This window comes from Petaurus breviceps, unplaced genomic scaffold (assembly GCF_028583685.1).
Source record: "Petaurus breviceps papuanus isolate PSGF00001 unplaced genomic scaffold, PetGlider_PUasm1.0 90769, whole genome shotgun sequence".
NCBI lineage: Eukaryota > Metazoa > Chordata > Mammalia > Diprotodontia > Petauridae > Petaurus > Petaurus breviceps.
The window spans coordinates 13,033,206-13,057,052 of NW_027187341.1; the positions used below are offsets into that span (position 1 = coordinate 13,033,206).

At 40.0% G+C, this 23,847-nt stretch overlaps 1 protein-coding gene and 1 long non-coding RNA gene across 2 annotated transcripts in view; one reads left to right on the top strand and one right to left on the bottom strand.

Annotated features, from left to right (window-relative positions):
- The window catches only part of FAM216B (family with sequence similarity 216 member B), a 10,599-nt gene extending 3,492 nt beyond the window's left edge, over positions 1–7,107 (top strand). The window contains exons 3-4 of the mRNA XM_069068831.1: positions 3,476–3,596; positions 6,593–7,107. Of these exons, the coding sequence (XP_068924932.1) occupies positions 3,476–3,596; positions 6,593–6,768 (297 nt within the window). The 3' untranslated portion in view covers positions 6,769–7,107. The remainder of the gene's footprint in view (positions 1–3,475; positions 3,597–6,592) is intronic.
- LOC138146758 (uncharacterized) overlaps positions 1–23,847 on the bottom strand; it is a 77,980-nt gene that overhangs the window by 3,030 nt on the left and 51,103 nt on the right. The window lies entirely within an intron of this gene.

Below are 23,847 nucleotides of genomic sequence, written 5' to 3' on the forward strand. Positions count from 1 at the left end.
TCCTATTCTCTCTACTCCTGTAACCTCCACCCTCATTCAAGCCTCCATCACCTGTTGCCTAGACCATTTCAATAGCTTTACAATTGGTCTCCGTCTCAAGTCTCTACTCACTCTAAGTGACCCATCCTCTACTGCCAAAATGATTTTTCCTAAAGCATTGTCAGCTCCCTACTCATTAAACTCTAATGGTTCCCCTTTACTTCCGTGAGCAAATATCAAGTTCTCCATCTGACATTTAAAGATCTTCATAACCTGTTCCCTTCTTTCCTTTTCGTCTTCTTTACTCTTAGCCCTCTTTGCACTCTATGCTCTTGCTGTCGTCGTACTGCTGTACCTGTATCTCCTCATCTCTATGGTTTTGCACTGGCTGTTCTTGGTGCCCAGAATACAGAGACCAGAGAGACCAGCTTCCTCACCTTTCTCTGCCTCTTAGCTTCATCAGCTTCCTTTGAGACTCACCTCAAACATCACCTTCTGGAGGAAATTTTTCCTGGTCGCTCCAACTACTTGTGCCTTTGCCTCTGAGGTTACTTCTCATATACTCTGTATATATCTTGCATATGCCTGGTTACTTTTGTATTGTTTTACCTTTTGAACATGAGCTCCTTGAAGTCAGGGACTGTTTTTGCCTTTCTTTGTGTCCTAATGCTAAATATCACACCTGGTACACAGCAAGCCCTTAATAAATGTTTATTGACTGACTGATAAAAATTCTGTCTTCTTTTGAGATCTCTTTTCTCCTGGGTCTGGTTTGTTTTTCCATCAACATAGCCATCTCTCTATCCTACATGTAAAGTAAGATTAATACTAAGATCTAAAGGTCTTTTGTTCCTACTGCTGAAATAAAATAACTTCCTTTTGAGAGTCTCCTTTACCTTGTAGAAGATAAGGAAACTCCTGTTACTTTCCTTTGATTTGTTCTTGCAATTGGTATGGATCTAGTATATTTATGTAATGAGGCTTTAGTGCATGCCCAGACCCGCTAAGATGGCATCACTCACATTCCATTTATAAAGCTCTCAATAATGTTTAAAAAGCTAACTTGTCTATTCAGAGATGAAATCCATTTTCTCCCCCATATTATTATGCATAATTACCCCCATATAGCTCCAGTTACTACCCATATTAGTCTCACTCAGGAAATAAATAATTGGCTCCTATTCAGGGGTCTGAAACATGATTCCCCACCTACAGCAGAAAGCAGGGTCAAGAATGCCTGGACTTCAAATCCAAGATTTGACTCCTAGTTCTGAGCACCAGATCCCAGAGGAAATTTCTAACAAGGGGCAGAAGCAATTTGCCTAATCTCTTAATCCTACATTTATATAAAATTATCTTGTCTAACTACAGTTCAGGATTTTAAATCTGATCTCACAAAGATTCTGTTCAGTCTTTGGAGCACTGAAATAAAATAGCTCAGCCTTGGCCGGGGGTTGAGACCCTGGGGCCATCTGATTTTGGCTAGTGTCTCTCTAAAAGCATAATTCCCTGCTTCTGTATTCTTCTTTCAGCCAGCAGTGGAGCATACAAAACAATGACCAAAGAAGTTTACTAATGGTTGGAATAAAGAGAATTTTTTCAAGTGTTTTCTTTTCTGGGGAACTTCTCTCCCTCCAGCCTCAGCACTTTTCCCCAGACCCACTGTTTAGACACTTTGCCCCAAGTCCAGGACCCAGTGAATAGCACCTTAATGAACCTCACTTCTTCCTCATATCAGGTCCTCTTTGCTGATTGCCCTCTTTTGCTTCAGCTTTTCCCACCAGTCATGCCTTCCGGTCCTAAGCACCTCCTTCAGTTTGCCTATGGAAAGTTCTAGCATGGCCCTAAAGGGGTTCCACCATGGTTAGTGGCCAAGCCCACAAGGCAGAGCCTCATTTCTGCTTGTCTCTGGCTTAGGCCACCAGCTGCTCCATTTCTCTTCATGGGAGAGGGGGGAGATGACCTTTCTCAATTGATGGGCTTATATACATATATACAAGCACCCACACTAACCATTGAGTAGATCCATTTCTCTGCATGGAGGGAGAGCTGTAGTCTATTCCCTCTACTAGTTCAACTTCACCCCCACTTAAGGAGTTGTAAGGGAGATAGAGTGACATCATAAGGGGTGGGGAACCTGCGGCCTCAAGGTCACATATGGCCTTCTAGGTCCTCAGCCTTGTGACTGAGTCCAATTACACAGAACAAATCCTTTTATTAAGGGGATTTGTTCTATGAAGTTTGGGTTCAATCAAAGGGTTGCACTTGAGGACTCAGAGAGCCACTTGTGGCCTAGAGGCCTCAGGTTCCCCACCCCTGTAGTAGACCATTCCTTTTCTCCCAGTTTTATTACTCTGGATATCCTTCAGTGGGCAAACCCTATTTTAGAAATATTAGTGGTCATTTTGAATCCATTCAATTTTTTACCTTGGGGGAATGAATTAATGAACTCATTTTCTCCTGAAATAAGTTTAGTTGACACAACTAGAGAGTGGGAAGGGATTAATGAGGAACCCTCCAATTCTCAATGCCCCCATTTCAACACCTCAAAAGTGTGAGTATTAACAACCCCCTTATTTCTCTCACCAAGTTAACACATTACTCCTTGCCACACAGTGTACATTTCAGACAAACTAGCCCACTTGCTATTTTCCCCCAGATTCAGAAATGATTCTCCTTCCCCTTTGTATGGTCTGCTCCCCATGCCTGGAATACACTCGCTCCTTACCTCCACTTTTAAAAAGCTTTAGCTTCCCTCAGAGTTCAGTTCAGGTGTCATCTTCCACCCAAAACCTTCCCTAATCTTCCCAGTCATTAATGTTCACTCCCTGCCCAAAGTATCATGTATTCACTTTCCTATTTATATGTATCAACCAGTAAGATGAAAACTCCTTAAGGCAAGTACTTTGGGGATTTTTTTCCTGTTCTGCCTGACTTCTTAGTTTCTTGCACACAATAGGAACTTGGTAAATGTTTGTTGAATTTAAAGTTGAATTGGACAAAGAGATTCCATTCAACAAGCTCTTGTTAAGGTTTACTATGCTGCAAAGCATTGCTATAGGGATTAAGAATACAAAGATGATGAAAAATAGTCTATATTCTCAAAAAGTCTACATTTGACTGGAGACAGAGTCTCTGAAAAGTCCTCTGCCCACGTTTAACCAACCCCCTTTTCTCACATACCTCAGGACTGGAGGATCATAGAAACATAAACAAATCTTTACAGCACCTCAGAGGCCATAGAAACTTGTCCTGAACCCCTTCTCCTTATGGAACTTCTTTTATCTCAAAATGGGTCAATCAAAATTTGTTTAAGGAAGAAAAGGGAGGAAACTGTCCAAACTATTGTTTCCCCAGTTTACTTTGTAAAAGAATTCAAACTTTTGGGTAATAGTCTCATTAATAGTCTCATTTCTGTAGAATTTGGTTTAGAATTCATTACACTCTTCACCCTCTAAATTCTGGTTCATCATATGTGTCTCTTTTGTTCTACTAGGGCTTAACCCAAACTCAAAAAAGCTACCTGAAAAGCATTATACGAGTTTATGACCCCAAGCCCCAAAGGGAGAGCCTGAAATTGCAGTATATTATCAGTCTTGTCTACAAATATATCTTAGGTAAGTCTTATTTACCCAACCTACAGCAAAAATCTAAGGAACTAACCTGTACTAAAGTCAACTAAAGTCAAGTTCAGAGAAAAACACTCCCAGGACCTTCTCCTCAGTCACTGAGGCAGTAGCTTTAGAGTGGTTTGCTGGCCAAGTATCAGTGGGTCACTGTGACAAATTGGGAGCAAAGTCCCAGGGGCCAAATTAGGAGAGATTTTAGGAAGGGAATTACAAACTAGGTTAGAGAAAAGCAATTGTTCTTTAAGTTATGCAGTGCCCAGCTTAAATCCCACCTTCTCCATGAAGTTTTCTCTAACTCCATCCCCCCCCACCAAGCCCTGAGATCCCTCCTCTGAAATTCTGTAGCTTTTCCATTTCATATTGCTCACCTAGCAATTAGTTCACACCCTTGATATCATTTGCTGCATTAATACCAAAATAAAATGAATTTAAGTTTTTCCCCCTCCCAAATAGATTAACTTAAAAATGGAGGTGATATTAAATTTACACACATGTGCCATCTAACAACAAATGAAGGTAGGCACAGGATAACTTCTTAGTCACCTAATTTATAAAACAGAATGAAATTCAATCAATCTAGAGGTTTCCATTAACTGTCTGTGACAGGTACTATGTTAGACACTAGGACTACAAAAATGAAAAATGACTTAGTCCATTCCTTTAAGGTTAGGGGAAACAGTTCCAAGGGACCATGTGTAGCAGCAAGCACCCTGGAGTCCCTACGGTGGCTGCTCACACAGGTTCTTGGATCTGCTTTGCTAAAGGAAAGCAACTCAAAATGGGTTAACAAGCTTACTTTAATCAGTCAGACATATATCGTTTACCTTGTTCAGGGGAAAAGGTCAGCACCCCGAACTTCAAAGTATACAGGCAGAATTATCAAGACAGAAACAGATCAAGTAGACAGATTTCCAAACTGTCCAACCATTACATCCATACCCAGTCAACATCTGGGTTTCCACATCTGGGTTTTTCAAAGCCAGGGGGGCCCTGGACAACGGCTTCCCAGAATACAGATCAAATCACAGAACACTTCTCAAATTGAGCCCCCAAAACAAAGCTACACATCAGGGCTTATATAGCCTTCTCCTGGCTCAGAGAATGTAACAACCTTATTGACTCACTGGCCAATCAAGAAGTATCTACTGAAAAACAAGCCTCCCACCCCAGGCTTCAGGTGCACTTTAGCCTAGGGGCAGGGAAGATCTTTCAAATCTGCATGCCCATTACACCATGACACTAGGGAAAGAGAGATAAATACAAAGGAGAAGTCCAGGGAATATGCTAAGAGAAATTTGAAAGTGGGGAGGGTAGGTAAGGGAGGTTATCATTTTAAGCTTAGAGGAGGGGAACTCAAGGAAAGACTTCATTGGACAAGGCTGAACCTGAGTTGGACTTGGAGAAAAGAATAGTCTTCAAAAGATAAAGATGGAAATCTATTTTATCATTGCAAGTGAGGGACTGAAGGACTAAAGGTATGGAATGGTGTCCTGGCCAAGTTCATTGAGAAGGGAGGATAAGAAATGGGAATGGAGGAGAGGGGAAAGGAGAGGAGGGGAGGGGAGGCGAAAGAGTGGGAAAGTAGGTTGGAGCCAAATTATAGAAGGCTTGAATGCCAGGATTTATATTTTATTCAGTGAAAAATATGGAGTCATTACAGACTTTTTTAGAAGAGAAATATTATTAGAGTGGTATTGTCTGAAGTTCCTTGGATAGCATCATGGAGAATGATTGGATAGAGGTGGCTGGAAGGCCAGTCAGTAAGTTCTTAGAACTGATAGTAGCCTGGGCAATAAGAATAACACTATCTCTGGTCTTAAGGAACTCATTAAGGCTTATAAAGCAGCAAAGAGACAATGGGTGCCTGTATAGAAAAGTACCTTTTTCACAATCTCTAACCTTTTTGTCATTCCATTTATAAAGTTATTTGATACCTCCTCATTCAATTCAATTAAACAAACATCGATTAAGGTCTTTATTAAGAGGGATAGCCTCTTCTTTTGAGACTCAACAAAAGACAAAGTGGCTGGTGAGACCACTTAAAAGGTTTAGAGTCAGACAGAGAGTTGAGAGAGTTCAGTTCATTGGAGGCAGTTCAGCTCTTGATCTTCATAGTAAAGTAGGAGTTGAAGAGTGTTAGCAATGTTGAATTTAAAATTCACCAGATAGAACTGAAGACACTTACATTTGAAAAGTTGACACTAGTGGAGACAGCAATGGAGTAGACAAAGCTGAAACTTCTGAAGTGACTAACAAAATTGAGGAAGAGCCTCATGAAAATGAGGGACTGAAACTAAAAGACCCAGTAATGAAACAAAGGAGAATAAGATAAACGCAGGCAATTCATCATGAGAAAGGTTATAACCTTGTCTTATGTTGACTACACATCTAAACATTTTAAAAATGTATTAACTTTTATAGGGACCCTTCAAAAATTACAAATTGTCTTTCTCTCAATCTGTCTTTACTTGTATGTCCCATCTCTCCAACTAAATGCCCCCTTGAGGGAAAGAGATCATATCAGATTTCTTTCTATCCTTAGGGTTTGTGTCTGACCCTTAGCAGACGCTCAATAAATGTTTGTTAAACTGTTGCAGTTTATGATCAACAGAATAAGAAACTATGGTACAGATGTGAAGGATACAAAATAAATATAAGATACAGTCCTGACCTTCCGGGATGGCACAATCCTAATGGTAATTCAGAAGTCACCATTGTAAGTATAGAGTATATAACATTCAGTTTGGGTGGCAGATTTTAGGAAGTATTTTGACAAGTTGCAGAGCATCTTGTTAGGAATATTATAGAAGGAATTTCTGTGTAAAATGCATTAGATTAGATGGCCTCTGGCCATCCTTCTTGCAGAGATACTGAAGATTCTCTTTGAGACTTTGGCATTCTACAGAAAACTTTATGTGACTGTTGGCTGATATGATATGATATTACTTCTAGTGGTTATCTTTTCTCCCTATTGTTTGACCCAGGTTATATTTCCAAACCGGTCGTCAAGGCTTATGTGACTGTTATGGATCAGTATACTAAAAAAGAACCCATCAAGTGCAGAAGTAAAAAACAGAAGTATCTGAAGACCCCTGCTCTCTCCTCTTCAAGAAAATCTCTGTCCTCACAGTCATGCTCTATCATGAAGCACTGTTATTAGAAGGCAAGGCAAGCACAGTTCAAGATGGAGCCTGGCAATCATGACTTCATTGACTCCATAATAAGACCCTTAGCTACTTTAGGAATGATCTTTCCCAACTCTGTTCACACTGATTGTGAAGCAGAGCCATAGGATTAGTAGTTCTACTCAATAAGTTGTACTAGTGTGGTATAGATTACAGACAAAAGGGTTTTTAATATGCCTTGACCTTTATCTGTGCAATACAGTGGAATTAAGAGATGTTAGGGAGACATGAGAAATAAATCTGTCTACATAAATTGTACCAGGAATTGTTGCACAATAAAACCACTTTTAAAGGTTGCAAAGTGAACTGGCTTGCTTAAATAGGGCTCTCCAGGAATACCAAGAACCTCTGACAGAGTCACTCCATCTGAATCACAGAAACCTCAAGGGGGAAGGAACTTCAGAGGCCACCAAGTCCTACTCATGGTTTAGTAAGACTCCCTTCAAAAAGGTACCTGAGGAGCTGTCATCCCCCTTCTCCTCAAATATGTCCAGTGAAGAGAATGCCTCTCCCAACACAAGCCATCCCACTTCTGGGAAGTGATAATTGTTAGGAAGCTATATCCTTACATCAAACCTGAATGTAAAGAAAAACTTTCCCTTTTTACAGCTTCCTGATTGTATTTGAAGGTCAACCAAAACAATTTTAACCCTACTTCTTCATGAAAGTCCTTCAGATAGAATGCTTATTGCAAAGCCTTTTATTCTCCAGGCTAATCATCCAAAGTTTCTCCATTTGATTCTTGTATGGCATGAAGTTGAGACCCTTTATTTTCCTCATTGCCTTCCCTTAGATGAACTGTAGCTTATCAATGTCTTGCCTGCATAGCAGCACTCAGAAATGAACACCAGTTCATACCAGCTCCAGGTATGGTCTGCCTAGGTCAAGGTGCAAGGTTACTATCACCTCCCTCATAACAGACTCTGGGCTTCTCAAAACTGACAGTTTCAATAAAGTCTAAAACAGATCCAACTGAACTCTCTGGGTAATATAGGATGGTGTATCCCATGCTCAGTGTTTGTGAGGGATTTTTAAAATGTGTGAAATATTGAGGAGCTAGGACACGGATCATTCTAAGCATCTAGGACACATTAACCAATAGCAGCCAAGTAGAAAGAAATTTTCTTCCAAAAGTCATTGGACTCCACATTTCCATGTTATTATTTCTGTCCAGTGTAATGGGAATGCAAATTTGGAAGATCTTCCCTGCCCCTAGGCTAAAGTGCACCTGAAGCCTGGGGTGGGAGGCTTGTTTTTCAGTAGATACTTTTTGATTGGCCAGTGGGTCAATAAGGTTGTTACATTCTCTGAGCCAGGAGAAGGCTATATAAGTCCTGATGTGAGGCTTTGTTTTGGGAGCTGACTTTGAGAAGTGTTCTGTGATTTGATCTGTATTCTGGGAAGCTGTTGTCCAGGGCCCCCCTGGCTTTGAAAAACCCAGATGTTGACTGGGTATGGATGTAATGGTTGGACAGTTTGGAAAGCTGTCTACTTGATCTGTTTCTGTCTTGATAATTCTGCCTGAAGTTCGGGGTGCTGACCTTTTCCCCTGAACAAGGTAAACGATATATGTCTGACTGATTAAAGTAAGCTTGTTAACCCATTTTGAGTTGCTTTCCTTTAACAAAGCAGATCCAAGAACCTGTATGGGCAGCAAACCCTGAGGACATGCTTGGGGTGCTTGCCGCTACAAAATGGCATCACGAACAGGATCTGCAGAGTAAAAGGAAAGTATGGGGGCTGGGATAATTGTTTGTTTCCCAGTTGTGGTAGCTGTGACTCTGTGGAGCCGTGGAGCAGGAGAGAAGAATGGCCTGCATGCAGACTTCGCTGAGCTGAGAGCAGGAATGGTGAGCTGCCTGCATCAGGACCTGGGCAGAAGCCAGGAGCGGCTGCCGCCTGTGGAAGGAGAAGGAACCCAGGAGTTCAGAATTCAGCCACAGGAAAAGATAAGAACTGAGCAGCAAAGCAGGGGCACTGAATGTGTTTCCTTGCTGCATCCCACAGTTTGGGACCCAGGGGGAGGATGGACTTGTGACTATGGTGGGTGGGATGAAGTGCCTTGGATCCCCAGGGACCCCACCTTGTTGGTTTTGTTGCCCAGCCCCCTCTCTGTACTTGGAAGCAGGGGCTGGAGCTGTGTGAGGGGAAGGACACGCCCCCCCCAACTTTATTTGAACTCTTGTTTTGAATTGAGGTAATAATGCAATGTACTTTGTGTTTGTTTAAGGCCCAGTAGCCACTTTGGTAACTTTAGTTCTGTGTCTTGAAAATGTGACCTAAGAGATGTTTAGTGCTAATTCAAAAGTAAATTGTCTATGCTATGGGCATGAAAGATCTTGGGGCCGAATGTAATGGGAATGCAAATTTGGAAGATCTTCCCTGCCCCTAGGCTAAAGTGTACCTGAAGCCTGGGGTGGGAGGCTTGTTTTTCAGTAGATACTTTTTGATTGGCCAGTGGGTCAATAGGTTGTTACATTCTCTGAGCCAGGAGAAGGCTATATAAGCCCTGATGTGTAGCTTTGTTTTGGGGGCTCACTTTGAGAAGTGTTCTGTGATTTGATCTGTATTCTGGGAAGCCGTTGTCCAGGCCCCCCCGGCTTTGAAAAACCCAGATGTGGAAACCCAGATGTTGACTGGGTATGTATGTAATGGTTGGACAGTTTGGAAATCTGTCTACTTGATCTGTTTCTGTCTTGATAATTCTGCCTGTATACTTTGAAGTTCGGGGTGCTGACCTTTTTCCCCTGAACAAGGTAAACGATATATGTCTGACTGATTAAAGTAAGCTTGTTAACCTATTTTGAGCTGCTTTCCTTTAACAAAGCAGATCCAAGAACCTGTATGGGCAGCAAACCCTGAGGATGTGCTTGGGGTGCTTGCCGCTACATCCAGTCAGAATTAAAATTGTTCATAAGCCTTTGCATCATCTTGACACTGGATTTATCAGTCTCCTCCAGCTGGGTCGGCTCTGAACTGGGGGTAATTGAACTTCTAGGGGTGAGAAAACCCAGGGAACGGTCACAAGTTTTGTGTAAATAGATCTGTATTTCCACAGGCCTTCAGTTGACCCCCTCAGCAGAACAAAGAAACAAAAAGGAATTTTCTGAAGTTCTATCTTTTCAAGGTTCAAAGAATGTCAAATCTTTTTAATCTGGCTCTAAATATCCATTTGATAAAACAGCTGAAAGCAGTTATGGATCTAGAAAAACCTGGTCCTAGAACTGAGATCTAGGGGGAAGCTGGGTGGTGTAGTGAATAAAATGCCCAGCCAGGCATCAGGAAGACTCATCTTTCTGAGTTCAAATCTAACTTCAGACACTTCCTAGCTGTGTGACCCTGGAAAAGTCACTTAACCCTATGTGTTTCGGTTTCCTCATCTGTAGAATTAACTAGAGAAGGGAATGGCAAACCACTCCAGTATCTTTGCCAAGAAAACCCCAAAAGGGGTCGTAAGGAGTCAGAAACAACAAGAAGAAGAACTAAGGTCTTACGTGAATTAAGGTACTATCATAAACAGAAGATATCATGATCACTGGACATGGACCAAGAAAACATGGCATTGAGTCCTAGGTTTGCTATTTAGTAACTGAGATTTTGGGTAAATTATTTCGACTCTCTGAGAATAAGCTTCTTTATTTATACAATGGGGATGGGAGTAGCTGCCCCAAACAGGATTGTTTTAAGGATCAAATGAAATGTTCATGAGAAAATGTGGACACTGAAAGCTGTTCATCCCATTGGAATATAATACATTATTATCTATGTGGGTGAAGGAGTTGTGGCCTGCCCATATATGCCTGTATAAGTAATACTCCACTAAGGAAACCTGAAAAAGTGGAAGTGAAGAAACTCCTTTATGTGGGTCACTATCAACCCACAGACACTCAACATAGTTTAATAATAATGAAAATAGGCAAAAGTTGGGGTGTCCAGCCTTCAAGGAGTCGATAATTGTACCCAGTCTTGAAGTCTCACAGGTGGTAGAGAAAGAAATGGGTGCCACTCTCCCTTGCTCTCCATTTATTTTGGGGAATCCTGATGGTTGCCATATGGCTTTAAGTTTTAAGAAGCACTTTTTTCACAGCCTGTCTGTGAGACAGATAGCTTAAATTTTATCTTATTACCATTTTACATGTGAGGGAAATTAGATAGATCGGAGAGATTAAATAATTCTAAAGGGTGAATAACATGCCCTGGGTCACACAGCTAGTAAGAGTCCAAGCTGGAACTTTGATGCAGGTCTTCCCATTCCAAGACCAGTGGTCTTTCAAGCTTTAGCAAGGAAGGTCATTGAAAAGAGGGGCCTATCACAGCAGCCAAAGGAGTACATAATGCCAAGTAACATTTCAAGACCAGTAGTAACTCCCCTTTCATCTTGGATACTCAGGGAAGAGTGTCTTTTCCCCTTCCTTTTCTATGTTTCATTCCTCCCTTTAAGCACATTCACTCTTTTACCTCAAATACCAAGTGCCCTCATGCTTAACCCTTGACCCATCCAATGCCCCACACATATCATGCCCTCTCAAGTCCTCTCTTCATAGACAGCACTCCATTATCCCAACCATTCCCCTTTCACCACCTACCAAAGCTTCACTGAGGCAATGAGGCACAGCAGAGAGATTGCTGGTGGAAAAGTCAGGAAGACTTATCTTCTCGTTGTGTGTCTGGCACTTACCAGCTATAGGACCTCAGGTAAGCCAATTTGCCCTGCCCCTCCTCAGCCTCCATTTCCTCATCTGTAAAGTGGTGACAATAATAACAACCTCACAAGTCAACTGAGATAATGTATCAGCCTGGGGTCAGGAAAAGTTGAGTTCAAATCCAGCCTCAGACACTTACTAGCTGCATGACCCTGAGCAGGTCACTTAACACTGTTTGCCTCACTTTCCTACTCCATAAAATGATTAGGAGAAGGAAATGGCAAGCCACTTCAGTATCCTCACTAAGAAAACTCCAAATGGGGTCATGAAGAATTGGACATGATTGAAACAACTGAAGAACAACAAATGAACCCCCCAAAAATAGATAAACCATTGTTTAATTAGATTTTTTTTAAGAAAAGTAAAACCAAATTATAAGTATCAAAAAGGAAAAAAGTGAATTCAATACCAAGGAAGAGGAAATTAAAACAATTATTAAGAACTACTTTGCCAATTATGTAAATATATGCCAATAAATCTGACAATCTAAGTTAGATGGACAAATATTAGCAAAAATATAATTTGAAGATAAAATACTTAAATAATCTTATCTTAGAGAAACATATTGAACAAGTTATAAATGAGATCCCTAAGAAAAAATTCCCAGACCAGATGGATACATAAGCGAATTCTACCAAACATTTAAAGAACGATTCATTCTAATACTATATAAACTATTTGGAAAATTAATCAAAGGAGTCCTACCAAATTCCTTTTACAACACAACTATAATGCTGATGCCTAAATCAGGAAGAGCAAAACAGAAAAAGAAAACTATAGACTAAGGAAAATCGATGTGAAAATTTTAAATAAAATACTAGTGAGGAAATTAGAGCAATATCACAAGGATTATGTAGTATGACCAGATGAGACTTATGCCAGGAATATAGGGCTGGCTCAATATTAGGGAAACTATCAGAATAACTGACCATATCAATAACAAAAGCAACAAAATCATATGACTATCTCAATAGATGCAGAAAAAGCATCTATTTGACCAAATAAAACACTTATTCCTATAAAAAAACACTGTGGAACATAGGAATAAATGGAACTTTCTTTAATATAGTAAGTATAATCTATCCAAAACTATCAGCAAGCATTATTTATAATGAGGATAAGTTAGAAGCCTTCCCAATAAGATCTGTAGTGAAGCAAGGATGCCCATTATCACCACTATTATTCAATATTGTTTTAGAAATATTACTTATAGCAATAAGAGAAGAAGAAATTTGAAGGGATTAGAATAGGCAACAAGGAAACAAAACTATGACTCTTTACAGATGATATGATGCTATATTTAGAGAACCAACTAAAAAACTGCTTGAAATAATTAACACTAGCAAAGTTGCAAGATATAAAATAAACTTATATAATTCATTGGCATTTCTATATATTACCAACAAAGTTCATTAATAAGAAATAGAGAAATTCCATTTCAAATAACTAAAGGAAATATAAAATATTTGGGAACTACCTACCAAAACAAACTCAGGAACATATGAACACAAATATAAAACACATTTCACACAAATAAAGTCAGATTTAAACAACTAGAGAAATATTAATTGCTCATGGGTAAGCCAAACCAACATAATGCAAATAATAATTCTACCTAAATCAATTTATTTAGTGCCATACCAATCAAACTACCAAAAATTATTTTACAGAGGTAGAAAAAATAATAAAATTCATCTGGAAGAATAAAAGGTCAAGAATATCAAGGGAGTCAATGAAAAAAAATGTGAATGAAGGTAGTCTAACAGATCTCAATTGCTACTACAAAGTGGCAATCATCAAAAGAATCTGGTACTGGCTAAGAAATAGAATTGTGGATCAGTGGAGCAGATTAGATAAATAATACACAGTAATAAATGACCATAATAATCTTGCATTTGATAAACCCAAAGAACTAGGTTTTTGGGACAGGAACTAACTACTTAACAAAAATTACTGAAAAAGCAGGTTGGCAGAAACTAGGTACAGATCAACTTGTTATATACCAAGATAAGGTCAAAGTGGGTACATGATTTAGACATAAAGGCTGACATCATAAGAAAATTGGGGCAGCATGGATATCTTACCAGTCAGATATATACATAAGGGAAGAATTTATGACAAAACAAGAGATAAATAGTATTATGGGAGGTAAAATGGATAATTTTGATTACAGTAAATTAAAATTTTTGCACGGATAATTCTGATGCAGCCAAGATTAGAAGGAAAACCAAAACCAGAAAATATTTTTACAGCGAATTTCTCTGATAAAGGCCTTGTTCCTCAAATATATAAGGAACTGAATCAAATTTATAAGAATATGAGTCATTCCCCAACAGGTAAGTGGTCAAAGGATATGAACAGGAAGTTTTCAGAAGAAGTGGTCAAAGCTATCTATAATCATACAAAAAATGCTCTAAATCACTAGTGATTAGAGAAATGCAGATCAAAAGAGCTCTGAGATACCTCTTTACCCCTATCAGATTGACTGATATGATAGAAAAGGAACATGACAAATGTTGGAGGGGATGTGGGAAAATAGAGACACTAATGAATTGCTGGTGGAGCTGTGAACTGATCTGATCATTCTGGAAAACTATTTGGAATTATGACCACAGGCCTGTAAAAATGCATACCCTTTGACCCAGCAATAGCACTACCAGGTCTGTATCCCATCGAGATGGGGGAAAAAGAGGATAAGGACCCACCCACATGTACAAAAATACTTATAGCAAAGAATTGGAAATTGAGGATGCCCATCAGTTGGGGAATGGTTGAGCAAGTTGTGATGTAGGATTGTGATGGAATTGTCCTATAAGAAATGATGAGCAGGTGAATCTCAGAAGAAAAAAACCTGGAGGGGGTTGGAGTCAAGACCTCTGCTGGACTCCGGCTTCCACCTTCCCCAATCCATGTAAAAGGGGACTCTAAACAAACTTTGGAGCTGCAGAACCCACAAAATGACACAGAGAAGCTAACCTCCCACTGAGGACAGCCCAGTAGGCCAGCAGGAATTGGCCAGCGCAGTGCTCTGGGAGCCAAGCCCAGCCCCATGCCAAGGCCTTAGCCCCAGGGTGGGGCTGACCAGCCACCAGCTGGAAGGACTCCAGATCAGCAGCAGCTGTGGCCGTTTCCAGATTTGTCAACACATAGATGCGAAGGACAAAGTGAGAGGTCAGTGCAGTCTGGACTTTGGGACCCAGTAAGTGGGAGTGTGTGGCTTTTGCCCCCAGGGCGAGAAGCTGCTGAGATGCAGGCACAGCCAGCCAGCACCATGCAGCGGCTTCAGCTACTGGCCTGCAGAGTGTAGGGGGACTAAGCACCAGTCTGAGGGGTAATCGCTCTTGCTTTAACCTTCTTGGATCTGGATTGCAGTCTGGGGTGGAGGTTCTGGGGTGTATGTCCAGCCTGCCAGAGAGTGTGGAGACCTCAGAGAGGGCACCCATCCAATACCTCCAGCAGCTGAGAAAACCCCAACGTTTGAGACGAAAGCTCCCCTGCCTGGTGGCAGAGTCCTACTGTGGCAAAAAGCCCAGAGGTCAAGTGACTGAGGGGCAACATGACCAAACAAAGGAAACAAAGCAGACAGAAGATTCCAACATTAGACTCCTATTTTGGGGACAAAAAGGAGCAAAGCATGGAACAGGAGGAAGACAGCGAAGTCAGAACTCCTGCACCAAAAGCTTCTAAGGAAAATATGAGCTGGTTACAGGCCACAGAGGAACTTAAGAAGCAGATAAGAGAAATGGAGGAAAAATTGGGAAGAGAAATGAAAACAATGCAAGAAAATTACAAAATGATAGTCAACAGCCTGACTGAGGAAAATACTACCTTAAAAAATAGACTAACTCAAATGGCAAAAGAGGCTCAAAAAGGCAATGAGGAGAAGAATGCTTTAGAAAGCTAAATTTGCCAGATGGAAAAAGAATCTCAAAAGCTCAACGAGGAGAATCATTGCTTCAGAATTAGATTGGAGCAAATGGAAGCTAATGACTTTATGAGAAATCAAGATGCTATTAAACAGATACAAACAAATGAAAGAATAGAAGGCAATGTGAAATATCTCACGGGAAAAACCACTGACCTGGAAAATAGATCCAGGAGAGACAATTTAAAAAATTATTGGACTACCTGAAAGCCACGATCAAAGTGAAAACCTAGAAATCATCCTCCAGGAAGTTCTCAAAGAAAACTGCCCTGATGTTTTAGAACCAGAGGGCAAAATAGAGGTTGAAAGAATCCACCAATCACCTCCTGAAAAAGATCCCCCCCCCCAAAACTCCTAGGAATATTGTAGCCAGGTTCCAGAATTCCCAGATTAAGGAGAGAATATTACAAATGGCCAGGAAGAAACAATTTAAATATTGTGGAAATACAATCAAGATAACCCAGGATCTGGCAGCTTCTACACTGAGGGATCGAAGGGCTTGGAATATGATATTCCAGAGGTCCAAGGAGCTGGGATTAAAACCAAGAGTCACCTACCCAGCAAAACCAAGTATCATGTTTCAGGGGAAAATATGGTCATTCAGTGGAATAGAGGACTTTCAAGCATTCTTGCTGAAAAAACCAGAGTTGAACAGAAAATTTGACATTCAAATACAAGAAGCAAGAGAAGCATGAGAAGATAAACAGGGAAAAGAAATCATAAGGAACTTATCAAAGTTGAACTATTAACATTTCTACATGGAAAAGCAATAATTATAACTTATGAAACTTTTCTCAGTAGTTGAAGCGAATAGAAATATATATGTCTATATATGAGGGTATACGGGCATATCAATACATATGTGAATGTGTGAATATATATTTATAGGTATACATAAAAGAGGGCACAGGACCAATTTAACAGGAAGACATGATACTTAAAAGGTGAAATTAAGAGGTTAGAGAGGAATATAATGAGAGGAGATGGGAAGAGACAGAATGGGGTAAACTCTCTGATAGAAGAGGTAAGGGAAAATGGTTACAATGGAGGGGAAGAATAGGAAGGCAATAAGGAATAGGTCAAACATTCCCATTGAATTTGGCTTGAGGAGGGAATGAGATACACACTAAATAGGATATCTCACCCTCCAGGAGAGTAGGGGGGGAAGGGGATGAGAAGGGGGATGATGGAAGGGAGGGCAGGCTGGGGGGAAAGTTGGGAGCACCCACTTTTGAAAAGGGATGGGATCAAAGTAGAGAATAGAAAAGTGGGAGGTGGGATAGGAGGGAGGGAAATATTGTCAATCTTTTACAATATATCTACTTTGTTATTGTTTTGCATTAGCCACACATGTACAACCTATACTGAACTGCTTATCTTCCCAGTTAGGGTGGGAGACAAGGAAGGAAGGGGTTGAATCTGGAATTCAAAGTTTTAAAATCAAATACTCAAACATATGTGTATACACACACACACACACACACATATATACTATTATGAATACTATTTTACATGTAATTGGGAAATAAGATATATAGGTACTGAGGCATAGAGATCCACTGGAAAAGTCAAAAGGGGTATGGGAGAAAATATGGGAGAGAGCAGATTGGAGGAGGAGATATCCTGTGGGACTGCTATTTGGGGGCGGTGGGTAGGGGAAAAACAGGGAGAAAATTTGTAACTCAAAATCTGGTGGAAATGAATGATGTAAATCAGAAGTTAATAAAGCATTTGGGAAAAAAAAAGAAAAAACCTGGAAAGGTTTATATGAACTGATGTAAAGTGAGGTAAGAAGAACCAAAACAACATTTTACATAGTAACAGCAATATTGTAAGGATGCCCAACTGTGAAAGACTTAGCTATCCCAATCAAGACAATGATCCAAGACAATTCTAAAGGACCTGTGCTGAAAAATCTTATCCACATCCAGAAAGAGTACTGATGAACTGTGAATGCAGATTGAAGCATGCATTTTACAATTTTCTTTATTTTTACTGTTTTATTTTGTTTGTGTTTTCTTTTGCACTTTGGATAATATGGAAATGTTTTACATGACTTCATATGTATAATCAATCTAAAATTGCTTTCTTTCTCAAGGATGTGGGAAAGGGCAGGGAGGAAGGAAAAGAATTTAGAATTCAAAATTTTAAAAATATATATTAAAAATTATTTTTCTAGGTAATTGTAAAAAATAAAATGTCAAAATCAATCATTAAAAAAGCTCTATGTAAATTCCAGTTATTATTATTAACATTATTGTTGTAGTTGTTCCATCTGGAGCACCCATTGGAGAAATGACTATCAGGTAAACTAATCACATTAAGTTGCCAATGGTGAATTATGGCTCAATGGGTTATGACTCTAAAGGTATTTGCATTTTAACAAGATACAATGCAGCACAACATAGTGGAATGGACATGAAGTCAGAAAACTGAGGTCAAAAGCCTGGTTCTGGCACCTATTGACTACAGGATTATGGGAAAGTCTCTTAGCTTCCTAAGCAACAGTTTCCTCATCCACACCAATAGTTAAATATAAGAATCAGTCAGCACAGGAAACTTTAGATGGGAGAACTCCTTGAACCTATACAGATCTACAAGGTGATAAATCCAAGTACAATGGAAGCTCCTCTGTATTTAGAAACTGGGTTTGAGTTTTAGCTTTGTTCCTTACTCTCCGTGATCCTAGCTATACCATGAAACCTCTCTGAGCCTTAGTTTCTTGATCTGTAAAATGAGGGGAGTTTGGACTGGACGTTCTTCAGACTCTAAATCTACTGTCCCATGAGCTTCCTAATAAGGTTAACATGGAGGTTAGGTGACTCACTCAGCCTGTGAGCTCCTTAAGGTCAGGGGCTGTTTTCACCTTTCTTTATATCCCCAGCACTCAACTCCTTGCTTAATAAATGTTTAGTGACTGATAGGGATTTGATTTCAGGTCTTTATGACTCTAAACTTAGTGCCTTAATTATTGTCCTAAGTTGTTTCTTTCCAAAGGTATCAAATAGATATGTTAATACTTGAGCTTACATACATCATGGTCTTACTGGGGATGGTGTGTATGTGTGTGTGTGGTGTGGGAAAGGGGGGAATCATTTTGGAAGTTTGAAACTATTATAATAATGTGAGCATATTCTTAACCCAAAGATGGTTGAAATTTAGAGGATGTAGGGGTGAGAATTTATGGGTTGGGAGTCACTTTGTGGCACCTTTCCAATCTTCCCATTGAGGCAACTATTTCCTATGCCCTTCCATATAAGGCAAGTGCTGACTGCAGGTGTGATATAACCAATTAACTCAGGCTCATAAAATGGCCTCTTTTTATCTAAGTTGCTACTAAGGGAGATGTTTTTCCATTCTGCTGAAATAAAGGCTGTCTTGGTTTTCCTTACGTTTCCCTGTTATTTGATGAAGGCCACAAGGGCATGGACATGAATCCCTGTACCTTTTCAATTAAAAGGAGTTGCTAATTGCATCAGAGCTAGTGGAAGGAAATCATTCTATTGGGCTCATTGAGCCTGTCTTCTGCCCTAAATTACAGTCAGTTATTTGAAATACAATCCCTGAGCTGAAAATCAATCACTTGTCTGCCCCTGGAAAATTGTCACTCATTTTCTGGACCATCTCAGAGCTATCAGAGTGTGCCAGCCACACAATAGACTCATTTAGGCTGGAAGTGGAGGGGGAAAATCGTGCATCTATTGGAAACTATAGATTTAGGCAGCCAGGCAGATGCAATTACCTAAATGGACCCAAGGCAAAGCATGGGGACATAGCTGAAACTGGCTTTTCTATCTGTGTGTCACATGAAGAATCAGTAGACTTGAGAGCACCAACAGCTGCCTAACTACCCAATGGAGGGTCTGTAGAAAAAGAGATCTTCCTGCCTATTTCTTCTAGGTAACATGCCACAGAGCCAAGGTAAATATATATATGTGCCTGCATATACCTATGTGTGTGGATGTGGATGTGGGTGTTTACAAAGCACTTACTCTGTGGCTACTTCCCAATTCCCACTTTACACACTAACATGGGCTCATCCCCAGAGAGTGACTACTACCACTCTGCTCAGGGTTATACCAGCAACCCTAAGCGACTGAGGGCTGTTTTCTGCATTATACCTTATGAGCCCCAACCAGTGTGTTCCTCACTGATTATCAGTTGATGTAAATTACCCATCAAGTCAGATTATAAACAAATGCTTTCTAAGATAGTATAGTAAGAACAATTGGCACCAAAACATTTCTCCAGAAGCCTTGGTACACATTATCCCATAAGCAAATACAGAGTCCAAGAAAAGTGGATTTTTGCTTAGAGTGCACTTGTGCCAGAGTAGTAAGTCACAGTTCCTGGTACACAGAAGTCCTTTCCTCCTTTAGTGGAATCCTCATGAAATCCCTGGCTGTGTGCATGAATGGTTTGGTGTCCCCAGTCATATGACCAGTGGAAGTGGAAGAAAGAATAGAAGAAATATGGCACTCTCTCTGGATTCACCCCCCCATCCCCACCCCCCATCCCTTGTTGCCCTCTGATACATGCATAATCTCTCTGCCTTCTCAAAATACTCCTGAAGCTTGACTCCTGAAATAGTTGCTAGAATGTTTCCTGAAGCTTGACTTGAAATAGTTGCTAGAATGTTATCTACTGCAATCTCTTCTTATATTCCTAAGTCCTGAGTGTGACTAATTCTTTTAACCAAACTCCATATATTTATTTAGTCATCTGCTTTCTTTCAAAGGCTCAAAGCACTTCACTCCTTCCCAACTTGATTAACTAGGTTGTTCACACCTAGACTGTACTCTTTATTGATTGATTCAATAGAGATGTCCAAGAATTATCCACATCTATTTTACACCTTTGCTAGATTGATTGAGTAACTCGAAGAGGTTTTCTCACCTAATAAAGGTATCAAGACATTACATTACATTAATTGGTTTTGAGATAGAGAAAATCTCTGTAGTATGTATGCATACCAAACAATTAAAGTAAGTTCTTTCTGTCTCTAAGGTCACCTCTTTATTCACTAAACAAAATTCTCTGTTTATGTGTATGTGTATGTGTGTGTGTGTATAATATTTATATATGCATATATTCATATACAGATATATTTGAGTGTATGTATATATGTGAATATATGTGTGTTTTTCATATATCTTTGTATATGTGTGTGCGTATGTGTGTACGTGTGTATAAAATGCATGGGTATTCAGGAAAGACCTTAGGAATGAGGGCTGATGAGCCCTTTTCAGGGCTGCTCATCCACCTTTGGTGTCTACCTGTCACCAATAATCACCTGTGGCACGAAGAAGTGGAAACACCCTGGCAAAACAGTCTGGATAGACAGCTTAAACCAGCCTGAGGGTGACCAATGGGCCACAAACCAATCAATGAGTTAAAGGGGTGTCTCTCTCAGGCACACAAAGACTTTTCCCTGGCAAAATGGGTATATGAGAAAAATTTGTTCCAACAGACATGAAGGTGGCTAAAGCAGGCACCATGATGCACTTAGAGCTTGGTTAGACATCAAAGACCCCAAGACCATTCACTACATCCCAGGCCATCACCAGCCATCTTGACTTTTGTCCTGCCCCTGGACTTCAATGATTCTGGAAGAGAGAGTGAGGTTGATGACCTCTTGCAATTCTGCCTCACATAAATCCAATTGAAGTGTGAGTCAAAAGACATCACCCATACCATTTTAGCATTTCTATTTCAAAGTCCTGTGATGATGGGCAAGTGACAAAATAGCAGGGGCAGATAGACTGGGAGTTGTAGTCACAACCCCATGCACAGGTGGCCCAGGCATAGGGATTGAAGCAGCAGTGGGATTTTGTATCCCACTGGGTGTCTAAGGACCATACTGCATACCTCCTGGCATGAGGAAGGAGCTAGAAAGGATGCTCTAAAAATTGTCTACTTCACCTAACCTTACCGTTGCCTGCTTCCCATAGTAGTTAAGGATCCCTTTGGTTGAAACAAAAACAATGTACAAAAATGTTTGTGAAGATGATTCCACTTACCATTGGAACATGGAATGTTCACAAACTTATAAATGACCCAAAAACGAGTAAATCTGAAAGGTGAATAATTCTTGTTGGGAGAGAACTCAGTAGGTTTTGCATCCAAATAGCAGCCCTGAGTAAATAAGACTGGCAAATGAGGGACAGGTTACAAAAGTCAGAATTGGTTACACATTTTTGGAGGGTCTGCAGTGATGGGAAGCACTGTGAAGCTGGTGTAGGTTTCACAATCAAAACTAGTCAACAAACTTGTATGCCTCTCAAAAAGAGTGAATGACAGGTTTAAAACAACATGATTGTCATTTGCAGGAAAATACGATATCACCCTTCAAAGTGCATGTTCCCACCATGATGAACTCTGATAAGGTCAAAGTAAAATTTTATGAAAATTTGTAGACCCTCATCATCAATGTGCCAAATAGGACAAGTTTATAATTCTAAGTGACTTTGATGCCAGAGTAGGCACAGATTACCAGCCATGGCAGGAAGTCCTTGGGAGGATTGGAGTTGGAAATAGAAATAGCAATGATCACTCTCTATTGATAATTTGTGTGCCTCCTTACTTGCTCATCACAAACACTGTCTTCTATTTACCTAAATGTAGTAAACATTGGCATTTAATAGACTATATCATAATAAGGAGAAGAGATAGACAGGATTTGAGAGAGACAAAGTGATATGTGGCACAGAGAACTGGACCAATCATAGACTCAGCTTCTCCATCAAAACCTTCCCATTCAACAAAAGCAATAGCCTCAAAGCAAGAAGAATCATTGAAGTCTTAAAGTCCACAGATTAGAGCCTTTCTCTCTTCCTGAACAGTTTGTTGCTAACTTGGAGGGAAAGCTGAGCCAACACACAGTTGACAATAGTGGAGCAGAAAAGGACTGGGCAGCTTTCAGAGATTTGTTGTACAGCACTGCATTTACTCATCTGGGCCAGAACACTCACAAACATCAAGACTGGTTTGATGAAAGTGATGGAGGAACTCAGAAGTTACTAAATGAACATGAGAACTTCACAGGGTTTATCCAGCAAGATAGTTCATCTGTCTTCAAGAAAACTGCATTGAATTCCAACAAAAGTAAAGTGGAAGCAAAGCTTAGAGAGATGCAGGATTATTGGCTAATTAAGAAGACAGGTGAGATTCAGTTTTACACTAATAGTAACAATTCAAGGTACTGTTATGATGCCCTAAAAGTTATTTATGGGCTAAAGTCCTACAGTACATCTCATCTACTCAGTCAAATTGATTAGTGATAAAGACATTATCCTGGAGAGATAGACTAAACACTTCCATAATGTTCTCAACAGGCTGTCATCAACCAATGTTAAAGCCATTGACCACATACCTCAGGTTGAAGTCAATCCATCTCTAGTCAAACTTTCAATGGAAGAAGAGGTTTTGAATGATACTAGGAACTCAGGTCTTCCTGACTCCAGGCTAGGTACTTTATCCGTTGCCCCAACCTAACTACCGTACCCCATTATTCTACAGATGTGGAAACTGAAAAAAAGAGAAGAAGAGAGACTTACTTGCCTGAGGTTCTACATGCAGTAATTAGAAGAGCTGGGATTTGAATCTCAGACTTGAATTCCCACCCCAGAGTTCTTTCCATTGCACTCTGAAAGGATTGGTTGACAGAAGTGTTAAAGAATGATAGATATGAGCAGAATTCTGAAAGAAACTTTAATAGAACATAAGCTAGGCAGGAATAGTCAGGTTTTTACATAGCATTTTAATATTATTTCATGTATTTTATTATCTTGTCCTAAATGGGTACTACTAAGTGGTTCTACTTGGAAGGTTCATTTATTAATCAGTTCATATATTATTCATTTATTAATCATTATGTTTAAATGTACTTTCGAGTTGATAAATAAATAGCTAGATTTTTATTTACCAACTCACAGCATCCTCCCATTGATTTCAATTCTCTCAGCAAACTCATTTCACTTGAATTCCCCCAAGTAGAAAGGTTCCTTTGTTTCATATACTCAGACTCCCGGCATTACAATCACTTAGTGGCAGGCTTACCAGGCTTTGTAGAAGCATTTGTTTTTAGGTTTTAATAACCTAGTTGAGAATTGCCATGTAACTAACAGAATATATAAATCACAGAATCTCAGAGCTGGAAGGGACCTTAGAAGTCATTTAATCTAACTCCCTTCTTTTGGGGGAAGGCACCTATGATTTCATTTCTGCACAATTCTGTACAATTCTGCAGGGAAGAAAAGGGGAGGGGAAGGAAGAAGAGGGGAGGGGAGGAGGGAAAGGGAATGATAGGGAGGAGAGGAGTCTTCCTGATTTCAGATCCAGGGGTTTATCCATCACTCTGCTACCTAGCTGCTTCTACCATTGCAGAGCATGACTGCCCTGCAGTGATATTCTTAGAAAGTGACCAG